General features: G+C 41.0%; 1 protein-coding gene across 6 annotated transcripts in view; it reads right to left on the reverse strand.

Moving 5' to 3' along the window:
* LOC106578706 (voltage-dependent L-type calcium channel subunit beta-2) overlaps positions 1-20,586 on the reverse strand; it is a 161,394-nt gene that overhangs the window by 81,839 nt on the left and 58,969 nt on the right. The window contains exon 1 of one of the 6 annotated variants that reach the window (XM_014157835.2): positions 12,377-12,791. The exons of the other annotated variants lie outside the window; for them this stretch is intronic. Within the exon in view, the coding sequence (XP_014013310.1) occupies positions 12,377-12,394 (18 nt within the window). The 5' untranslated portion in view covers positions 12,395-12,791. Of the gene's footprint in view, positions 1-12,376; positions 12,792-20,586 lie in introns of those variants that run through there. 6 annotated transcript variants of the gene reach the window in all.

The following is a 20,586-nucleotide window of genomic DNA, read 5'->3' on the forward strand; positions in this document are numbered from 1 at the left end:
CCCACATTTCTAACCCCCATGGACATGAAAACCCCCGACAAATGAAATGAACCTCCCCCCACAAACCCCCCTAAAATGGTTTCATCCCTGTTTAGCTTTCACACTATGGTTAGGGTAGGCAGTAGGCTTGTATTTGGGGTGATGATCTGTGAGGTGATAACATTTTATTTGCTTTGTGATTTGTCAAAAACTGTAAAAGTCTTGTCAAGTCATGTGCTCCAGTTCTAGTATACACTGTAACAAGTACATCGAAGACTTGTAATATGCTGAAAAGTGGCCAAACTAAGTTCATATTCTTAGGCAAATGGCGTAGCAATCTTTGACGTTGTTAATTTGCATCTGACAGTGAATGGCATTCTGGGATTAAGGAGTTTTCACTTATTAAACAAACAAACATGGCTGCCATCATAACAAATTTAGCTGCTGTTAACTTAGCTGACACTAATCTCTTTTCTAAAAAATATTACATTTCTCTTCTGTGCTCACCAGAGATGTGGTACATTGTAAAGAAGTTTAGGTGTTAGGTTGCTAACTTAGGTTTACCGTAATTTCCGGACTATTAAGTGTACCTCAATATAAGCCGAACCCACTGAATTAAAAAGAAAATATTATTTTGAACATAAATAAGCCGCACATGTCTATAAGCCGCAGGTGCCTACCGGTACATTGAAACAAATGAACTTTACACAGGCTTTAACAAAACACGGCTTGTAACGAAAATAAATAGGCTTTAACGAAACACGGCTTGTAACAAAAAATAAAAAATTAGCAGTAAGCTTTAGTTTTCTTTTTGCACTGAGTCAATTCCTCACGCTGCTGTTTCCAACGTCTTATCATCGACTCATTAAGACCAAGCTCCCGTGCAGCAGCTCTATTTCCTTTTCCAACAGCCAGATCAATCGCCTTCAACTTGAAAGCTGCATCATATGCATTTCTCCGTGTCTTTGCCATGATGAGGGTGACAAAATGACTACCGTAATCAGAATGATGGGAAGTTTGAGAGCGCTCGATTTAATCTAAACAGTAAACAAAAAAGTTGTTTGACCTTAACCCGTTCGGCAATTTCATTGGTCTAATGAAAGCTTCATGCCACCAAAAAACTGTGCACGTCACAGAATGTGTTTTTTTTGGAGAAAACAAATTTGAAAGCGGGAAAAATCCATATATTAGCCGCGTCATTGTTTAAGCTGCGAGGTTCAAAGCTGGGAAAAAAGTTGCAGCTTATAGTTCGGAATTTACAGTAGTTTTTTGTCAGTGCAACCTGTAATTTAGACTGGTTTATGGAATGGGTTTGGCTGTGGATGTATTCCATGTGATGCTTGGACGATGAAGTTCACATTTATCTTTTACAATAAAAGGTGAAATTGAGGAATAAAGTTGTGAAAACCTTAATTTCCCATCTGTACAAAACATTATTTAGATTATTTTCAGACAACAATGCTGTTTAGATGCGTTTGTTGCATCCTACTTTCTGTTGCTACTGTTCCAATCACATATATTTTACTTTCCGCAAATACTTTCCGCAAACACTTATTTTTCTTAACTGCATTGTAAGGGCTTGTAAGTAAGCATTTCACTGTAAGTCTACACCTGTTGTGTTCGGCACATGTGACAAATAAAATTTTATTAGATTTTGATTTCATTAGATTATTGATTTGATCTGAAAAAAATATTTGCGATGGTATGCTGCAGGGACCACTCAACAATGATCACAAATAATATTGACAGTTATCGCAATGACATCATGAACACATACTGACCAGCTCATGTTATAGACAGAAGCATGCTAAATGCTTCTTCCAATCCGAACTCCTCTCTCGGCAGGTCCAGCCCATCCATTATCTCAGCCAATCATGGCTAGCGGGAAGGTTCCTATCTTTTCCCGTGGGTAAACCAACTAGGCTTGTAATTTAACAATTGTATTTATATTTACAGATGGCATACAAGTTTGTTATTAAGGCACATGAAAGTTCACATATTCCAGAAAGCATTTCTGCCAAAAAAAAAAGTACATTCAAATGGCTCTCCTGTGAAGTAGTGACACGCGACATACACCTAGTTTCATGAAACGAGTCACACACAGTACCAGTCAAAAGTTTGGACACACCTACTAATTCAAGGGTTTTTCTTTATTTTTACTATTTTCTACATTGTTGAATAAAATGAAGACATCAAAACTATGAAAAAACACATATCGAATCATGCGGTAACCAAAAACATTTTAAACAAATCTAAATATATTTTAGATTCTTCAAAGTAGCCACCCTTTGCCTTGATGACAGCTTTCCACACTCTTGGCATTCTCTCAATCAATTGGGTTGAGGTCGGGTGATTGTGGAGGCCAGGTCATCTGATGCAGCACTCCATCACTCTCCTTCTTGGTCAAATAGCCCTTACACAGCCTGGAGGTGTGTTTTGGGTCATTGTCCTGTTGAAAAACAAATGATAGTCCCACTAAGCGCAAAGCAGATGGGATGGCGTATCGCTGCAGGATGCTCTGGTAGCCATGCTGGTTAAGTGTGACTTGAATTCTAAATAAATAACGGACAGTGTCACCAGAAAAGCATTCCCTCACCAATACACCTCCATGCTTCATGGTGGGAACCACACATGCGGAGATCATCCGTTCACCTACTCTGCATCTTACAAAGACATAGCGGTTGGAACCAAAAATCTCAAATTTGGACTCCAGACCAAAGGACAGATTTCCACCGGTCTAATGTCCATTGCTCATGTTTCTTGGCCCAAGCAAGTCTCTTCTTATTATCGGTGTCCTTTAGTAGTGGTTTCTTTGCAGCAATTTGACCATGATTCTCGCAGTCTCCTCTGAACAGTTGATGTTGAGATGTGTTTGTTACTTAAACTCTGCGAAGCATTTATTTGGGCTGCAATCTGAGGTGCAGTTAACTCTAGTGAACTTATCCTCTGCAGCAGAGGTAACTCTGGGTCTTCCTTTCCTGTGGCGGTCATCATGAGAGCTAGTTTCATCATTGTGCTTGATGGTTTTTGCAACTGAACTTGAAGAAACTTTAAAAGTTCTTGAAATTTTCCGTATTGACTGAGCTTCATATCTTAAAGTAACAATGGACTGTAATTTCTCTTTGCTTATTTGAGCTGTTCTTTCCATAATATGGACTTACAGGCTGACTACAGCGCTCGTGTCGCGTTCGGTGTCGTCAATTTAGAAATCTATGTTAGTCAATTATTGCACCCACATTGCTCGCGTGCGCCAACTAGTGCCAACGAGTGCCTGTGTTGCCAAGGGCTAAAATAGAAATCAGTTCTATTTCTGACGCAGATCATGCTGCAAGTCCTGCCTCTCCCCTCTCCTCGTTGGTTTATAGAAGCAGGTACCCACGTGCCACCTCATTATTGGTTATTCCCACGTGGGTGACTGAAGACGAACGAGGTCAGTGGCGGTAATGCACCTAATTTATGAAAGTTGCCAATTGCAATATAAAGTCAAGAAAAGAAAAGGCCTGGAAGGATGAGAGATGACTAGAAACGATTCGTTTGACCGTTTTATGTATGGATTAATTGGTGGAGTAGAGGATCTTGTGCATTTCAGGTAAAATAACAACTCAATGTTTATATCCCAGGATAAATTAGCTAGCAACAGCAAGCTAGCTAAAAAGGACAAATTAGCTAGCAAGTGCAAGCTAGCTAGCTAAATTGCCATAAATGTTAAATGCTTTTCAACCTGTCCCCAAATTAATATAATTGGTTCAGAGTTTGTTTTGATATTTTAACCTGCGAGTCGTGATCGCATTTGGTGTGGGGGGGACAAAATACATTTATGCACGATGGCACACGATAGCGCGCGCGCACAGCCGGTTTGGGTTCCGTGATTTTCTTTTACCAAATTGGCCTATCTTCTGTATACCACCCATACCTTGTTCCAACACAACTGATTGGCTCAAATTCATTAAGAAGGAAAGATATTCCTCAATTAACTTTTAACAAGACACACCTGTTAATTGAAATGCATTCCAGGTGACTACCTCATGAAGCTGGTTGAGAGAATGCCAAGAGTTTGCAAAGCTGTCATCAAGGCCACTTTGAAGAATCTCAAATATAAAGTATATTTGGATTTGTTTAACACTTTTTTGGTTACTACATGATTCCATGTGTTATTTCATAGTTTTGATGTCTTCACTACTATTCTACAATGTAGAAAATAGTCAAAAATAAAGATAAACCCTTGAGTTGGTGTGTCTGAACTTTTGATTGGTACTGTATGTGTTCGTTTGACCGTTTTATGTGTGGATTAATTGGTGGAGTAGAGGATCTTGTGCATTTCAGGTAAAATAACAACTCAGGACAATTAGCTAGCAACAGCAAGCTAGCTAAAAAGGACAAATTAGCTAGCAAGTGCAAGCTAGCTAGCTAAATTGCCATAAAGGTTTAATGTTTTTCGACCTGTCACAGGGTTAAAGCTTAAACATTCATAACCTACACCCTTCATTGAAACATACAAAATCACTGTAACCTCCTTTGATCTTTCCTTTATGACATCACAATACATGAACCACATAACTAGGATTCCATTTCTATGTCATGAACAAATGGTTTAAGAGAGAATTTCCTAGCTGAGAGGGAGTAACAGAAAAAGAAAGACCATGAAAGAGAGAGATAGAGAGAGAAATATATGGAAAATGGAGAGAGACCCAGCTGTTCACTGTGCTGCTGTCTCTCTCAGCTCTCAGTCACAGAAGAGCTGTGCTGCTGCTGCGGTTTCAGTACTCCCCCAGGCATCCTGCTAGCATAAGCGCTAACTCACACAATCACACTCAACTTGGTAACAAATATCACATGTAGCATGCCAACACTCATCATCTGTCCAATCTTACCAAATAGAGCGGGAAAAAGTTTAAAATGTCTAATTACATTTACATTACACATAACATTTTCCAAATCACTTTTGTGTATTGATGCACTGCGCATTCAGCAAGGGCTGTCAAATCAAATCTATTCCCATTATTAGGCCTCCCGAAAAAGATCTGTGTTACCTCTCGATCAAACACTATGAAGGGGAGGAGAGGAAGAGAAACACGGAGAGCACACCTCCTGTAAGAACATTTTAACTCAACACGGCTGACAGACTGTGTAAACCACATGTATTATTCTAGTGAATGTCTCGTCTATACATAAACTGGGTCGGGTCCAATTCCAATTATCCTCAATACATTTCAATGGAATTGGAATTTCAGTTTACTTTCCAAATTGACTGAATTTAAATATGGAATAGAACCTAACCAGAAAAGCCATACAAAGCTCAATACCTAGGTCCATTATGAGGTCTCAGAAATCTCCAACAATCAGAAAGCAAAGCTTACCCTGACAACCAGGTGTTTGGTTCTTGAAGGCTTTAGTTCTACTGGAGGCTTGTCCAGCATCCCAAGGGAAATCAGAATCATGAGCACGGATAGGAGAGTTCCCCAATGCTTAATGACTAGAGACTAGGCTACTTACACTGCCTAAGCACAAGCACAGACTAGCCCAGACGATAGACTGCTATGCAGATCACTGCACCAGTGTGGCAGTGACTCTGTGCTGAACTGAACACAGAGTCACTTTACGCTTACTGAACACATCAACACATCGGCTGTCCCACATGGACTCGTAGGAAAAACTCTTCAGCCAGTAAATTAGTTGGGACTGCTGTCCCGATACAATCAAGCACGCAAACAAACACACTCACACATGCATGCCAGACACACACACACACACACACACACACACACACACACACACACACACACACACACACACACACACACACACACACACAGATGCTACCATCAGACAGACAGACACACTCCTATCCTCCTCGTAGTTTGAGGGCAGGTTGCCATGGCACTGCCATCATTAATTAGCTGGATGAGTGGGAGGACTGACTCTATTTTGCTGCTATGACGTGAAACACACACACACACCTGTGCACGCACACACATGCACACAAACCAGTGGTGAGCGGGTCAGCTGTTTGCTCACCCGCACCTGCCCGCAATTGCTAATAACCCATCTGCAACCGCCCGACTATATGTGATAAAGTGAAAATCTGAGGCTGCACCCAACCTTAACGCGTAAATATATAAAATGCGATATATGACACATTCAATAACTGCATAATGATTTAGATTTTTTTTGGACGGGGGTGCAGGATTTTTTGTTGTTGCCTGATTTAGATATGTTTCTGCTTATAATTTGCAACATTTTGGTAGGCTATTTGTTAGTCAACTTGTCTATAATTAGATACATGTAACTTCTCTTTTGTCATTATACAGTATGTTCCGCTAGAAGACCAGACAAACCCTTGCTCAACAGAATCAAGTAATAGATCGATAAAATGAATGCTTCAATCTAGTTGACATCGGTGAAGTTTTATCTGTCATCTTTCGCGGACCATAGACATTTAGGGACAGGGGAGAAAAAACAATAAAGCAAAAAAAACGGAATGATTTTCTATGCAAAATGTCCAGTTTGACCGTTTTTAGGGAAAAAGAAATCTGAAAACGACCCAACATGTTGCTGATAAGATTTGAGTTCGGCTTCGATGCATATTTTATATGGTTGAAATACTATCAGGTTTAATGATGCTTTTATGATGACGACAGCACCTCTATAGATGGTATCTAACTGAGCATTGCATTCTCTCAAGATGCAGAAAGAAAGAAATCATATTTCTCCACTCCTGTTCCCAAGTCCAAATTGTGCCTACAATTTTTCGTGTATCATTTTACTGCAAGAAAAGCTTAATTCTGCATGAGTTATTATTAAAGCTAGATAAACCTATTCGCACGGGACTAGTATTACTAGAGAACGTTGGTTATGTCTTTATTACCTCAGAAGGTCCGTTATTCCAGATGATAACGATGCATTTGGCGATGTTCAATTCATTCGCGCAAATGTATAAACACAAGCATTCACTGTGGATACATGTAGGCCCTTCAAATATAGGTTATGCACAGCAATTTGTTCAATTTATCGAATAATGTATTGTTTTCTTGCTCAAACCGCGAGCAACACCTTCCAAACATGTTGATTCGCACGGGATTAGTATTATTGGTGTTTGGCAAAAAACAGTAGGTTATTCTACCTAGTCAATGTCCAGATTTCAGTTTCCATTTAACCCATTTAAACTGAAGGCTACAGTTCCCTTGACAAGCCATAGGCCTATTTGAAGTCCCGTCTTGTGACTTTCGAAATTGTGTAGAGCCTCACAATCACCACACATAACATCTTTTAACATTTCACCAAATATTTTCTAAACATTACTTTTCTGGCCTTCCCTTCTCTTTATTCTCAACTCTCCTTTCGCAGCTTTTGTCTTATTGAATTAAACTTTGACAATGTCCTTTCTGCCTCCGTGGATTGACGTTAACTTTTTCTGCCTGTTTCCAAATAATTATTTGGCAATTGGCTTGCTTGGCAATTTGGCGCGCGTACAGTTAAATCCTAAAGTTTAGGCTTATGCAGTAATGCAAGATAGCCTAAAATAATGAAAGAAAACCTCAATGTAGCCTATATAAATTGCACAATAATGATACATTCATTATTAGCCCAGCCGTACACTCCACAGAGCTGGGCTTTACGGAAGAGTGGCCAGAAAAAAGCCATTGCTTAAAGACAAAAATAAGCAAACACGTTTAGTGTTTGCCAAAAGGTATGTGGGAGACTCCCCAAAAATATGGGAAAAGGTACTCTGGTCAGATGAGACTGAAATTTAGCTTTTTAGCCATCAAGGAAAAGGCTATGTCTGGCGCAAACCCAACACCTCTCATCACCCCGAGAACAATATCCTCACAGTGAAGCATGGTGGTGGCAGCATCATGCTGGGACTGGTTCGACTGGTTTAAGGGAAAACATTTAAATGTCTTGGAATGGCCTAGACAAAGCCCAGACCTCAATCCAATTGAGAATCTGTGGTATGACTTAAAGTTTGCTGTACACCAGCGGAACCCATCCTACTTGAAGGAGCTGGAGCAGTTTTGCCTTGAAGAATGGGCAAAAACCCAGTGGCTAGATGTGCCAAGCTTATAGAGACATACCCCAAGAGACTTGCAGCTGTAAAAGGTGGCTCTACAAAGTATTGATTTTGGGGGCGGGGGGGTGAATTGTTATGCACACTATGTTTCACAATAAAAAATATGTTGCATCTTCAAAGTGGTAGGCATGTTGTGTAAATCAAATGATACAACCCTCCAAAAAAATCTATTGTAATTCCAGGTTGTAAGAACACAAAATAGGAAAAATGCCAAGGGGGGTGAATACTTTCGCAAGGCACAGTAGCTATTACTCTTTCCAAAGTGTCAAGACAGAACTTAATTTATTGATAAGACAGAGCAGAAGTTGCCATCCATCGAGTTAGACTCAACCATTACTTCCAAGGTATCCGTCCTAGTCGTTTACTGGCAACGCAGTACTGCTCAATTAGCTGATGTAGCAACTATTGAATCTGGAATTACTATCTGAAAAAGGGGAATTACTATCAGAACCCAAATAAATCAAAGATTCACCCCAGTCTATAAAAAACTGTACATCTCTTTTTAAAATAATTAAGAACTCCTCCTCTCTCAACAGAAGAAGCCACCTCATTGGTAGCCCAAATATCTCTCAATGAACTCAAAGGGGCATTTGATAGCATGAATAAACGCAAATCACCTGGATGGGACAGTATTCCTCCTGAGGTCTATTTAACATTTTGGAATCAATTAATAGATTAATTGGGAATCAACAAACTCAACTCTGTCGTCACTTCCGTCACACTTCTGTGTTGTCTCCGTGAAGGTGTGCTGTTTGTTGCTACTTGGCTACCTGCCAAACATTTAGCTTTGTACTTTTAATAACGTTTAATCAAACTCTGTATTTAATAAGTTTACCAACATCTTATTCTTTTTCTGATATATCTCTTGACACTTTCACGAAAATAGTCATGGCCTCTAAACCTTCCGGCTGTCTACTGGACCCTATTCCAACTAAACTACTGAAAGAGCTACTTCCTATGCTTGGCCCTCCTATGTTGAACATAATAAAGGGCTTCCCATCCTCAGGATGTGCATCAAACTCACTAAAAGTAGCAGTAATAAAGTCTCCTGAAAAAGCCGAACCTTGACCAGGAAAATAAAAATATCAAATCTCTTGTTCCTCAAAGATTTTTTGGGGAAAAAGCTGTTGCTCAGCAACTCACTGCCTTCCTGAAGACAAATAATGTATACGAAAAACTCTAGTCTGCTTTTAGACCCCATCATAGTACTGAGGCTGCACTCTTGAAGGTGGTAAATTACCTCTCTGTGCTCCTTGACCTTAGTGCCACTTTCGACACCATCAATCACTACATTGGGCGGCAGATAGCCTAGCGGTTAGAGTGTTGTGCCAGTAACCGAAAGGTTGCTAGATTGAATCCCTGAGCTGACTAGGTAAAACTCTGCCGTTCTGCCCCTGAACAAGGCAGTTAAACCACTGTTCCTAGGCCGTCATTGTTAAGAAGTTGTTCTTAACTGACTTGCCTAGTTAAATAAAAAATACATTATTTTGGAGATATTGGAAACCCTAATTGGTCTACGTGGACAAGTTCTTGCCTGGTTTAGATTTTATCTGTCGGAAAGATATCTGTTAGTCTCTGTGGATGGTTTGTCCTCTGACAAATCAATGGTAAGTTTCGGTGTTCCTCAAATGTTCTGCTATAGGACCACTATTGCTTTCACTATATATGCTACCTCTTGGTGATGCCATTCGGAAACACAATTTCAACTTTCACTGCTATGCAGACGACACACAGCTTTCCATTTCATTGAAACATGGTGAAGCCCCAAAATTGCTACAAAACAGAGATGATAGTTCTAGGTCCCAAGAAACAAAGAGATCTGCTGTCTGATCTGACAATGAATCTCTATGGTTGTACAGTCCTCTCAAATAAAACTGTGAACGCCTCGGCCTTACTCTGGATCATGATCTCTTTTTATCCATCATTGTAAAATTGCAAAAATGTGACAATTTTGGTCCAAAAATGACGCAGAAAATCAAATCTATGCTTTTGTCATGTCAATATTAAACTACTGCAATGCTCTACTCTCCGGCTACCTGGATAAGGCACTGAATAAACTTTAACTAGTGCAAAATACGTCTGCTATAATCTTGACTAGAACCCCAAAATTGGATCATATAACTCCAGCGCTAGCTTCCTGTTAAGGCTAGGGCTGATTTCAAGGTTTTACTGTAAACCATCAAATCTCTCCGATTTGGTCCTGCCATACATACCTACACGTACACTACGGTCCCAAGACACGGGCCTCTGTATTGTTCCTAGAATTTCTAAGCAAACAGCTTGAAGCAGAGCTTTCTCCTATAGAACTAAATTTTTATGGAATGGTCTGCCAATCCATGTGAGAGACGCAGACTTCATAACCTTTAAATAACCTTTCATAACCTTTAAATCTTTACTGAATACTTATCTACCAAGGCAGCAGCTACTCTTCATGGGGTCCGTCAAAAATAAGGCAGTTATATAATTTTTTTAAACTTTACAATACATTCACAACAGATTTCAGAACACATTAAGTGTGTGTACTCAGGCCCCTACTCTACTACCACATATCTACAACTCATAATCCATATGTACATGTGTGTATCGTGTGTATGTTATCGTATGTCTGTGCCTATGTTTGTGTTGCTTCACAGTCCCTGCTATTCCATAAGGTGTATTTTTAGGAGATTTTTAAATCTAATTTTACTGCTTGTATGAGTTACTTGATGTGGAATAGAGTTCCATGTAGCCATGGCTCTATGTAGTACTTTTCTGGACATGGGGACTGTGAAGAGACCTCTGGTGGCATGTCTTTTAAAGAAGTCGGATGTGGAAGTCCTTGGCTGGCGTGGTTTGCGGGTGTGAGGCCGGTTGGACATACTGTCAAATTCTCTAAAATTACGTTGGAAGCAGCTTGTGGTTGAGAAATGAACATTCAATTATCTGGCAACAGCTCTGGTGGACATTCCTGCAGTCAGCATGCCAATTGCACACTCCCTCAAAACTTGAGACACTTGCAACTCTGCGGCTTTGTGTTGTGTGACAAAACTGCATATTTTAGAGTGCCCTTTTATTGTCCCCAGCACCTGTGTAACGATCATGCTGTTTAATCAGCTTCTTGATATGCCACACCTGTCAGGTGGATGGATTATCTTGGCAAAGGAGAAATGCTCTTTAACAGGGATCTAAACAAATTGGTGTACAAAATTTGAGAGAAATACACTTTTTTGTGCGTATGGAACATTTCTGGTATCTTTTATTTCAGCTCATGATACATGGGACCAACATTTGAAATGTTGTGTTTATATTTCGGTTCAGTATATATACCTAATATTTTTTACTTTCTTTGCTATCAGTTCCACGGGGAAGGGGTGGTATGGGGAATGCTATTTTCTCTGGTCGCCGGAACGGGGTGGGGTGTCTGGGAGTGACTGACGATCAACCCTAGTTGGGGATGGGAAGCATCAAGCAAAAATAAATGACACAGAAGATGATACACGGCAGTGTGAAACTCTAGCCTTTGTAGAAGAGTAACACCCCACATAATACACAACACCCACGAGCGCAATTGCTCCATGTCTATCTGATCCCCTTCTCACTTTGTAATGATTGCTTCTCGGTAAGGAGATTAAAAGCGGCTTGCACCAATCCAGGATTTACAGAGAAAGAAACCATTGCCATCCTTCTTCTTGAAGGACAAACACTGTTTGTCGGTGTTTTGGTTGGCAAAGACACTTGTGATAAATTTAGCATAAAACAAGCGTAATAGAGGATTATATAAAGTATAATATCAAGTCCAATGGTGATGTTATGGAAATACCCATGAAAAGGCTTTGGTTTAGCTATAAGACAATACCCAGTTCTTCGAGCTAGATAGAAATGGAAAGATGAGCCTACAGCTCATCTTTCAGCCAAAGAGAGGTCTCATTCATACCTGGGTCGTATTCATTAGGCACCAAATGTACGAAAACGCAGTGACACAAGGATTTGTCCAATAAGAAATGCTAATTTCCCTTTTCTGCTGCAAAAACGTTTTCATTGCATTTCAAAGTTAGAGTTCACACACATTCTAGCACCACACGCAAAAAAACACACACACACACACACACACACACACACACACACACACACACACGCATACATCCAGGCCAAACTAAACAAAAACAAAAGCTAGGTACTGAAACACAAACATATGAAACAAAGAAGTGTGTACTAAAGTAAAGTAATGTAGTAGTGTGTAGTAATGTAAACCTAACAAAAGAGAAAATAATTACTTATCTCGGTTAAAAATGAATCATCCCACCAACATAGATAGACGTATACAATTCCGAATAGCTGTTGTTATTTTACCTTAGGCTTCTTTGACATGCTCGTTGTCCCAGACTGCCAGAGACACCTGTGTCCCCTCTCTGTTCCAGCGCGGCTGCAATGAATTATGCAAATCCCCTGGATTTGTTCAGAGTACCATGACCCATGGGTAAAAGCAGCTGACGCCTTACATAAAAAATACCCAACCTATTTAGCCTCAGTCAAATCGGAATTAAACGCTCAAAATGTAACGTTCTGCTGACAAATGGTTCTCCATTATAACAATCGACCAATCCCAAAACTATGGATGCTCTGCTGTTTGGGCAGTTAGCTTCCATAGTACCAGAGGGGATGAGACGGGCATGGGGTCAACCACGGTAAGGTCCGTTCTCAGGAGCGTCTCCAACTGAAAATGACATGCCTCATGTTGACGGAGCCCATCTGAGGATCTCTGGGGCAGATGCACACACACACACCACAGGGCAGGCGCCTCTGTTCAGTGTGCGTGCACACACCCATGCACACACACACAGAGCTGGGCAGACGGGACAGAGAGAGAGAGAGAGAGAGAGAGAGAGAGAGAGAGAGAGAGAGAGTGTGTGGAGGGAGGGAGGATCAGCGGTGTAATGGTTTGCTCCAGAGTGTTTTTCTTCAGCTCGCTGGGCATTAGGCTTTCATTTGATATTGTGACATCTGTCGCCTGGGCTGGACGGATACACTATGACCTCAGGCTGACCGCCGGCCTGAACTGAGCTGACTTACTTACACACACACACACACACACACACACACTTAATATGTTGTGAAATATGTTGTGAATGTATTGTAATGTTTTGAAAAATGTATGACTGCCTTCATTTTGCTGGACCCCAGGAAGAGTAGCTGCTGCCTTGTTTGTTAATTTCTCAATGACGTTTTAGAGAATTTGGAAGTACGTCCAACCGGCCTCACAACCGCAGACCATGTGTATAGCGTAGTGTGGGCGAGCGATTTGCTGATGTCAGCGTTGTGAACAGAGTGCTCCATGGTGGCGGTGGGGTTATGGTATGGGCAGGCATAAGCTACGGACAACGAACACCATTGCATTTTATCTATGTCAATTTGAATGCACAGAGATATCGTGACGCGATCCCGTGGCCCATTGTCGTGCCATTCATCTTCCGCCATAACCTCATGTTTCAGCATGGTAACACATGGCCGGATCCCACAAGGATCTGTACACAATTCCTGGAAGCTGAAAAGTTATTCCATGGCCCGCATACTCACCAGACATGTCACTATAAAAATCCATTAAAATTACAGGTTGTAATGCAACAAAATAGGAAAAACGCCAAGGGGGATGAATACTTTTGCAAGGCACTGTATATACAGGAGTATTTGTACATTGGATTTGGAGAAAGTGACTGGTACCAGGATAAATAATAATAATAAACAGTACGGCAGCAACAAAAAAACGCTTTCCCACGTTGAAAATCATATGATTTCACATGATGCACAGTAAATTTCAGCTACACAGAAGTATGTGGATAACTGCTCGTTGAACATCTCAATCCAAAATCATGGGCATCAATATGGAGTTGTCCCCCTTTGCTGCTATAACAGCCTCCACTATTCTGGGAAGGCTTTCCACTACATGTTGGAACATTGCTGCGAGGACTTGCTTCCATTCAGCCACAAAAGCATTAGTGAGGTCGGGCACGGATGTTGGGCGATTAGGCCTGGCTCGCAGTCGGCGTTCCAATTCAGCCCAAAGGTGTTCGATGGGGTTGAGGTCAGGGCTCTGTGCAGGCCAGTCAGTGCAAAAATGTCTAAAAACCAGTTTTCTCTTTGTTATTATGGGATATTGTGTTTAGATTGATAAGGAAAAAACTGTACACAACAAAATGTAGAAAAAGTCAAGGGGTCTGAATACTTTCCGACTGCACTGTACACCATTTAATACCCACCAAAAGCAGATCTTAACGGTAACGCAGTTGGTAATGGTATGGATTTTGAGAGAGGAAGCGCACCCAATCCAGCCGTAACACACAATGCCCATGGAACGAGAGATGAGCCTTTTGTGCTGGTGAATCTCGTATTTAGAAACATTTAAAAAATATTGGTTTCCCTCAGTCTCTTTATATTGGATCTTTGTCCAGCTCCTGAGAAAAACTCCTCAATAGTCTACCTTAATATTACAGTGCTTTCAGAAAGTATTCATACCCCTTAACTTATTCAACATTTTGTTGTGTTACAGCCTCAATTCTAAATGGATTAAATAAAAACAATTTCAGTGTACATTTGGCTTTGTGTTTAGGTTATTGTCCTGCTGAAAGGTGAATGTGTTTCCCAGTGTCTGTTGCAAAGCAGACTAAACCAGGGTTTCCTCTAGGATATTGCCTGGGCTTAGCTCTATTCTGTTTTTTTCATCCTACAAAACTCCCAAGTCCTTGCTGATGACAAGATACCCATAACATGATGCAGCCACCACCATGCTTGAAAATATGAAGAGTGCTACAGTGATGTGTTGTGGTGGATTTGCCCCAAGCATAATGGTTTGTATTCAGGACATGAAGTTCATTTCTTCGCAACATTTTTTGCAGTTTTACTTTAGTGCCTTATTGCAAGCTGGATACATGTTTTGGAATAGTTTTATTCTGTACAGGCTTCCTTCTTTTCACTCTGTCATTTAGGTTAGTATTGTGGAGTAACTGCAATGCTGTTGATCGCTTCGAGGCAAGTAACACTGAAACATGCATGAGAGCCCCAGCTGTTCCGGACGACTGTGTGATCACGCTCTCCGCAGCCGATGTGAGGAAGATCTTTAAACAGGTCAACATTCACAAGGCTGCAGGGCCAGACGGATTACCAGGACGTGTACTCCAAGCATGGGCTGACCAACTGGCAAGTGTCTTCACTGACATTTTCAACCTGTCTGAGTCTGTAATACCAACACGTTTCAAGCAGACCACCATAGTCCCTGTGTCCAAGAACACTAAGGTAACCTGCCTAAATGACTACCGACCCGTAGCACTCAAGTCTGTAGCCATGAAGTGCTTTGAAAGGCTGGTCATGGTTCACATCAACACCATTATCCCAGAAACCCTAGACCCACTCCAATTTGCATACTGTCCTAACAGATTCACAGATGATACAATCTCTATTGCACTCCACACGGCCCTTTCCCACCTGGACAAAAGGAACACCTATGTGAGAATGCTATTCATTGACTACAGCTCAGCGTTCAACACCATAGTGCCTTCAAAGCTCATCACTAAGCTAAGGACCCTGGGACTAAACACCTCCCTCTGCATCTGGATCCTGGACTTCCTGACGGGCCGCCCCCAGGTGGTAAGGGTAGGTAACAACACATCCGCCACACTGATCCTCAACACGGGGTCCCCTCAGTGGTGCGTGCTCAGTCCCCTCCTGTACTCCCTGTTCACTCATGACTGCACGGCCAGGCACGACTCCAACACCATAATTAAGTTTGTCAATGACACAACAGTGTTAGGCCTGACCACCGACAACGACGAGGTAGCCTATAGGGAGGTTGACAGAGACCTGGCCGTGTGGTGCCAGGACAACAACCTCTCCCTCAATGTGATCAAGACAATGGAGATGATAGTGGACTACAGGAAAAGGAGGTCCAAGCACATCCCCATTTTCATCGATGGGGCTGTAGTGGAGCAAGTTGACAGCTTCAAGTTCCTTGTTGTCCACATCACCAACAAACTAACATGGTCCAAGCACACCAAGACAGTTGAGAAGAGGGTACAACCAAACTTATTCCCCCTCAGGAGACTGAAAAAATTTGGCATGGGTCCTCAGATCCTCAAAAGGTTCTACAGCTGCACCATTGAGAGCATCCTGACTGGTTGCATCACTGCCTGGTATGGTAACTGCTCGGCCTTCGACCGCAAGGCACTACAGAGGGTACTGCGAACGGCCCAGTACATCACTGGGGCCAAGCTTCCTGCCATCCAGGACCTCTATACCAGGCGGTGTCAGAGGAAGGCCTTCAAATTGTCAAAGACTCCAGCCACCCTAGTCATAGACTGTTCTCTCTGCTACCGCATGGCAAGCGGTGCCAGAGCGCGAAGTCTAGGTTCAAGAGGCTTCTAAACAGCTTCTACCCCCAAGCCACAAGACTCCTGAACATCTAATCAAATGGCTACCCCCCCCCCCTCTTTTACACTGCTGCTACTCTCTGTTCTTATCTATGCACAGTCACTTTAATAACTCTACCTACATGTACATATTACCTCAATTACCTCGACTATCTGGTGCCCCCGAACATTGACTTTGTACCGGTTACCCCTGTATATAGCCTCACTATTGTTATTTTACTGATGCTTTTTAATTATTTGTTACTTTTATTTCTTATTTGTATTTCTTTATTTTTTTTAAACTGCACTGTTGGTTAGGGATTGTAAGTAAGCATTTCACTGTAAGGTCTACCTGTTGTATTTGGCTCATGTGACAAATAACATTTTATTTGATTTGATCCATTCTACATTTTCTGCTATCACAGCCATTAAACTGTTACTGTTTTAAAGTCACCATTGGCCTCATAGTGAAATCCCTGAGTGGTTTCCTTCCTCTCCGGCAACTGGATACGCCTGTATCTTTGTAGTGACTGGGTTTATTGAGCCACCATCCAAAGTGTAATGAATAACTTCACCATACCCATCTACCAATAGGTGCTCTGAATCTGTGTTTGAAATTCACTGAGGGACCTGACAGATCATTGTATGTGTGGGGTACCTAGATGAGGTAGTCATTCAAAAATCAGGTTAAACAATATTATTGAACACAGAGAGAGTCCATTCAACTAATTATGTGACTTGTTTAGCATACTTTTACTCCTGAACGTACTTAGGCTTGCCATAACAAAGGGGTTGAATACTTATTGACTCAAGACATTTCAGCTTTTCATTTTTTATTAACTTGTAAACATTTCTAAAAACATAATTCCACTTTGACATTATGGGGTATTGTGTGTAGGCCAGTGACACAACTTTTACATGTAATCAATTTTAAATTCAAGCTGCAACACAAAAAATGTCGAAAAAGTCAAGGGGTGTGAATACTTTTGAAGGCACTGTATATGCCTATGGGAAGCAATTATGGTGCCTGTAACTGTATTTAGATAGCCTATTCAAAACAAGTTGTTTAATTTTGATTCAAATTTTATTAGAATTATTCCCAATTTGTTAAAGCCTCATCAATAATAGATGAGATCTTATTTATTGATAATGTTTGGCATGTCCATGGCTCAGACATGTCAGACATAATGCAATTTACAGTAGGCCTAGCACCTATAACTGTGTGAATGCTATTTTTAACAATATATTTCCATATTGAAGCCCTGCATTTACGGTTCTTACAATGTAGACTGCAAACATGTTCAACATTTTTACCAAATATGGGACAGGCATACATACATTTTGTTATTTTGTTTCCGTAGGCTATTTAACAAACTAGGTTATAATGGACTAACATTCACATTGGAGTTAATGACAACGCAATAAATAAAGACCGTAAATACACAACTTGAAGAAACCACATATTTAGCCATGGAGCATGTTCTGATTGGCCAGTAAGGGGTCAAGCCTTGACACACCTACAACTTCATGTGAGCTATTGATGTGGCTGGCCATTAGTGTTAGGTACCAAAACATCACTGCGTCTGTATTGTAACTATTATTCAGATTGCATCACATAGAGATCTTATAACTCACTATTTAATTGTGTTGCGTCATATCTGTCCATGAAGGTCAGGGTAACTGACACCAACTGACTTTTGTCATGATGTAATAATGCAGTTTAATGGTGGTAGGATTTGAAGGTCAGGTCAGTCAGAGAAAGGGTTGAGCAATAGTTGATGGCTCGTTCATTTGCTGTCGTTTCATCTGTGAATGCCCACCTGTAGTATCTGGCAAGATGGCAGATTTGATGATGGCCCAAAACTATTGAAGACTACCTGATTCGATTGTAGATTTGTCCAGATTGTCTACTATTTTCTATCACCTACGGATTTCCCTGCTAACTTGACCAGACTCCACCCAATACTAAAATAAATGTGACTCGTTTCAGGAAACCAAGCATATGTCGCACGTCACTAGTTCACAGGAGATGCATTTGAACGTAAACTTTTTGGGCAGAAATGCCTTCTGCTTAAACTTGTATGCCATCTGTAAATACAAATAAAATTACAAGCCTAGTTGGTTTAGACACAGAAAAAGACAGGGACCTTCCCCCTAGCCATGATTGGCTGAGATAATGGATGGGCTGGACATGCCGAGAGATGAGTTTGGTGTCACGGATCCCTCCGGAACTGTCATTACGCACACCTGGTCCCCATTTCCTTGATTAACGATTGTATAAGTGTGCCCTTTGATCACCATGGTCTTGTCGATTATTGTTACAATGTCCGTTGGTCGTCCCTGTGCTGTGTTGTTTTGGCTTTCGTGCCACTTGTTGTGTGCAGATGATTACTGGGTTTCGTCCCGTGTGGATTCATTGTGTGCGTGTATGTTACGGGTCTCGCCCTGGTGTATTTATCCAAGGTACTCCTCACTCTTGTTTGGTTTCAACGCTGTGCTTTGTATACGCATTTGTTTGGTCTTCGCCCCTGTGCCTTTTTATGGCACGTGGTAATTTGGGTCAATGAAAACCCCTATTACGCATTCATGCACCTGTCTCCCGATTCCTTCATACCAGCGTGATATTCGGATTGGTCTGCCATGTAGAACGCTTCTGTCTATAATATGAGCTGGTCAGTATGTGTAAGCAATTATTTCTAATGCCACTTTTTTGAAAGATACCACCTAGTAGAACTTCAAAAGTGCTGCTCTCCACTTTCTGGAGGAACGAGTTTAGAAGTCAGTGGAATGCCCGGTGGAATTAGAGTATGATAACTAAGGAAATGACAAATTCGGGCGTTTGCTTGCAAATATGCAGAAGGTGTCAAAGAGAACACACAGAAGGCTGTTGTATAAAACACGTCTCCAGATTTAATCTTCAAGCTAAGGGCAACAATGGCATCTGTGACAGAGGGAAAAGTATTAATCCGTGTATACTGGTAAGATGTCTAGCTAGCTACAATTCAGATATGTTTCTGATTTTGTCAGAAAGTTGTTTTCATTTCAAGTTAAAGTGTACTGTTAGCAAGCTAGCTAAAGTTAGCTGGCTGGCTCGCTTGCTAACGTTACATGTATGATCTGCGTAGTAATATTATTTGTATCGCAAAGCCATTTGCATTGCTAGTTATAGCCTAATGTTAGCTAGGTAGCTAACATTGAACCTGGATGGTTACCTACCTGCAGATTCATGCAGGGTAGTAATGTTATGAGTTGGGGTTATGGTTCATTGTTTAGCTAGCTAACTACATGTCTAAACAAAAGACTCCACTATGCAAGAAACCATTTCACTACACATTCTGTATCCTGTGCATGTGACAAATAAACTTGGATTTTATTTGATATAGTATGTATTTACCAGAGATAGTAATGTGCAGATTATGACCTGCACCAAAGTCAAATTAGGATATAACGTTAGGACAATGAGACAGTGTCCAAGTTTTACAATTCTCCTGTAGAATGCACTGCCTTTATTTTTACACAATCACAACCCGTAAGCTATTTTCTGTAATTGGCTCGCCATTAACTTGTAAATAATGATCTTGGTGTGAGTTTATTTTCCTGTAATAATGAAGACAAATGAGCTAAAGTGAAGATGTTGTCTGCTATAGGATATGGTCATTATTTGAACTGGCTAGCTAACGTTACGTTAACATGCTATAAATGAAGCAAAACATTGTTTAGAAAGGTGCTTTTAGTTGCCTGGTTGGCTAGATTGACAGATACTAAATTCATTTTCAAACGGGTGAGTTTATTGGTGTTAAAATGCACTAGTTATGTTATTTTGGACAACCAGGCTGCTGATGTCACGCAGCCTGTAGTTGTGTTCATACTTTTTCATAACGACAAGTTTAATGTCGGATGACAATAGAATGTTCATAATGTCACTGTGACCACTGTCGATAGACGTAGCATAAACCAGCCTTCAGTCTTGAAATCTTTGGTTGTTTAGTACATGGCCTCACATGTGAATCCTTAAAGAGATGGGTGGGGCTAAGGCTTAAGAGGGTGTGAACGATGCTGAATGGGTGTAGACAAAGAAGAGCTCTCCAGTAGGTACCAAAACATTCAAGGGCCATTTTCTCAAAAGTGAGGTTACAAGTTTATCAACTTTCAAAGCCGAAATAC

This window comes from Salmo salar, chromosome ssa19 (assembly GCF_905237065.1).
Source record: "Salmo salar chromosome ssa19, Ssal_v3.1, whole genome shotgun sequence".
NCBI lineage: Eukaryota > Metazoa > Chordata > Actinopteri > Salmoniformes > Salmonidae > Salmo > Salmo salar.